At 74.3% G+C, this 657-nt stretch overlaps 1 protein-coding gene across 1 annotated transcript in view; it reads right to left on the minus strand.

The window, feature by feature from the left end:
* Nucleotides 1-657, minus strand: part of F751_5423 (hypothetical protein) — a gene marked incomplete at both ends in the record, with an annotated part of 6985 nt that overhangs the window by 2349 nt on the left and 3979 nt on the right. Inside the window, one exon of the mRNA XM_011402545.1 lies at nucleotides 213-287. Within this exon, the coding sequence (XP_011400847.1) occupies nucleotides 213-287 (75 nt within the window). The remainder of the gene's footprint in view (nucleotides 1-212; nucleotides 288-657) is intronic.

Consider the following 657-nt stretch of genomic DNA (forward strand, 5'->3'; position numbering starts at 1 on the left):
GCTGTCCAGCCTGGATCTGAGGGCGCATCGCCTCCCGAAACTCCCGGACCCCCTCCCCCGCCCAGCAGCCCCGGCACGGGCACAAACTCCTCCCCCCAACCGCCCTCCCGCACTCCCTCCCTCCACCACACGGCGCAGTCCCGCAGATCACAGCACACCGCGCACCTCTTGAAGTCGGCGGGGGTGGCCGCCGCCCTGGCCCCCCGTCTGACCCCGTCGACTCTGCCAGCTTGGCCGCCATGACGGCGTCGAAAGCTGCGTGCGCGGCCTCCACCTCCTCCGTCAGCCTGCGGGAAGGGGAGGAGGAGGAGGGGGGGTTGAGGGGATGAAGTGGGCTTGTGGGGGCCCCGGCAACCTGATCGAAGCTCCAGGCCCATCACAAGGGCACTGCAGGTCGGCAGTTTCCCGGCTCGGTCTGGGCTCCACGCTCCCCACCGCGCCCTCCTCCCCGCTGCAAAGCCCTTGCACCCTGCTCCCACTCCCACGCCCCCCTCCACCCCCCGCCTCCCCCCTTCCCACTCACCGGTCCACCTCGGCCTCGGCCTCGGCCCTGCGCGCCAGCGCCGCGTCCAGCCCGGCCCGCGCCTCCGCCACCGCGCCGCGCAGCCCGCACTCGTCGGGCACGGCGTCGGGGCGACCGGCCTCGCCGCCTTCGCC

Source organism: Auxenochlorella protothecoides (genome assembly GCF_000733215.1).
Source record: "Auxenochlorella protothecoides strain 0710 unplaced genomic scaffold scaffold63, whole genome shotgun sequence".
Taxonomy (NCBI): Eukaryota; Viridiplantae; Chlorophyta; class Trebouxiophyceae; order Chlorellales; family Chlorellaceae; genus Auxenochlorella; species Auxenochlorella protothecoides.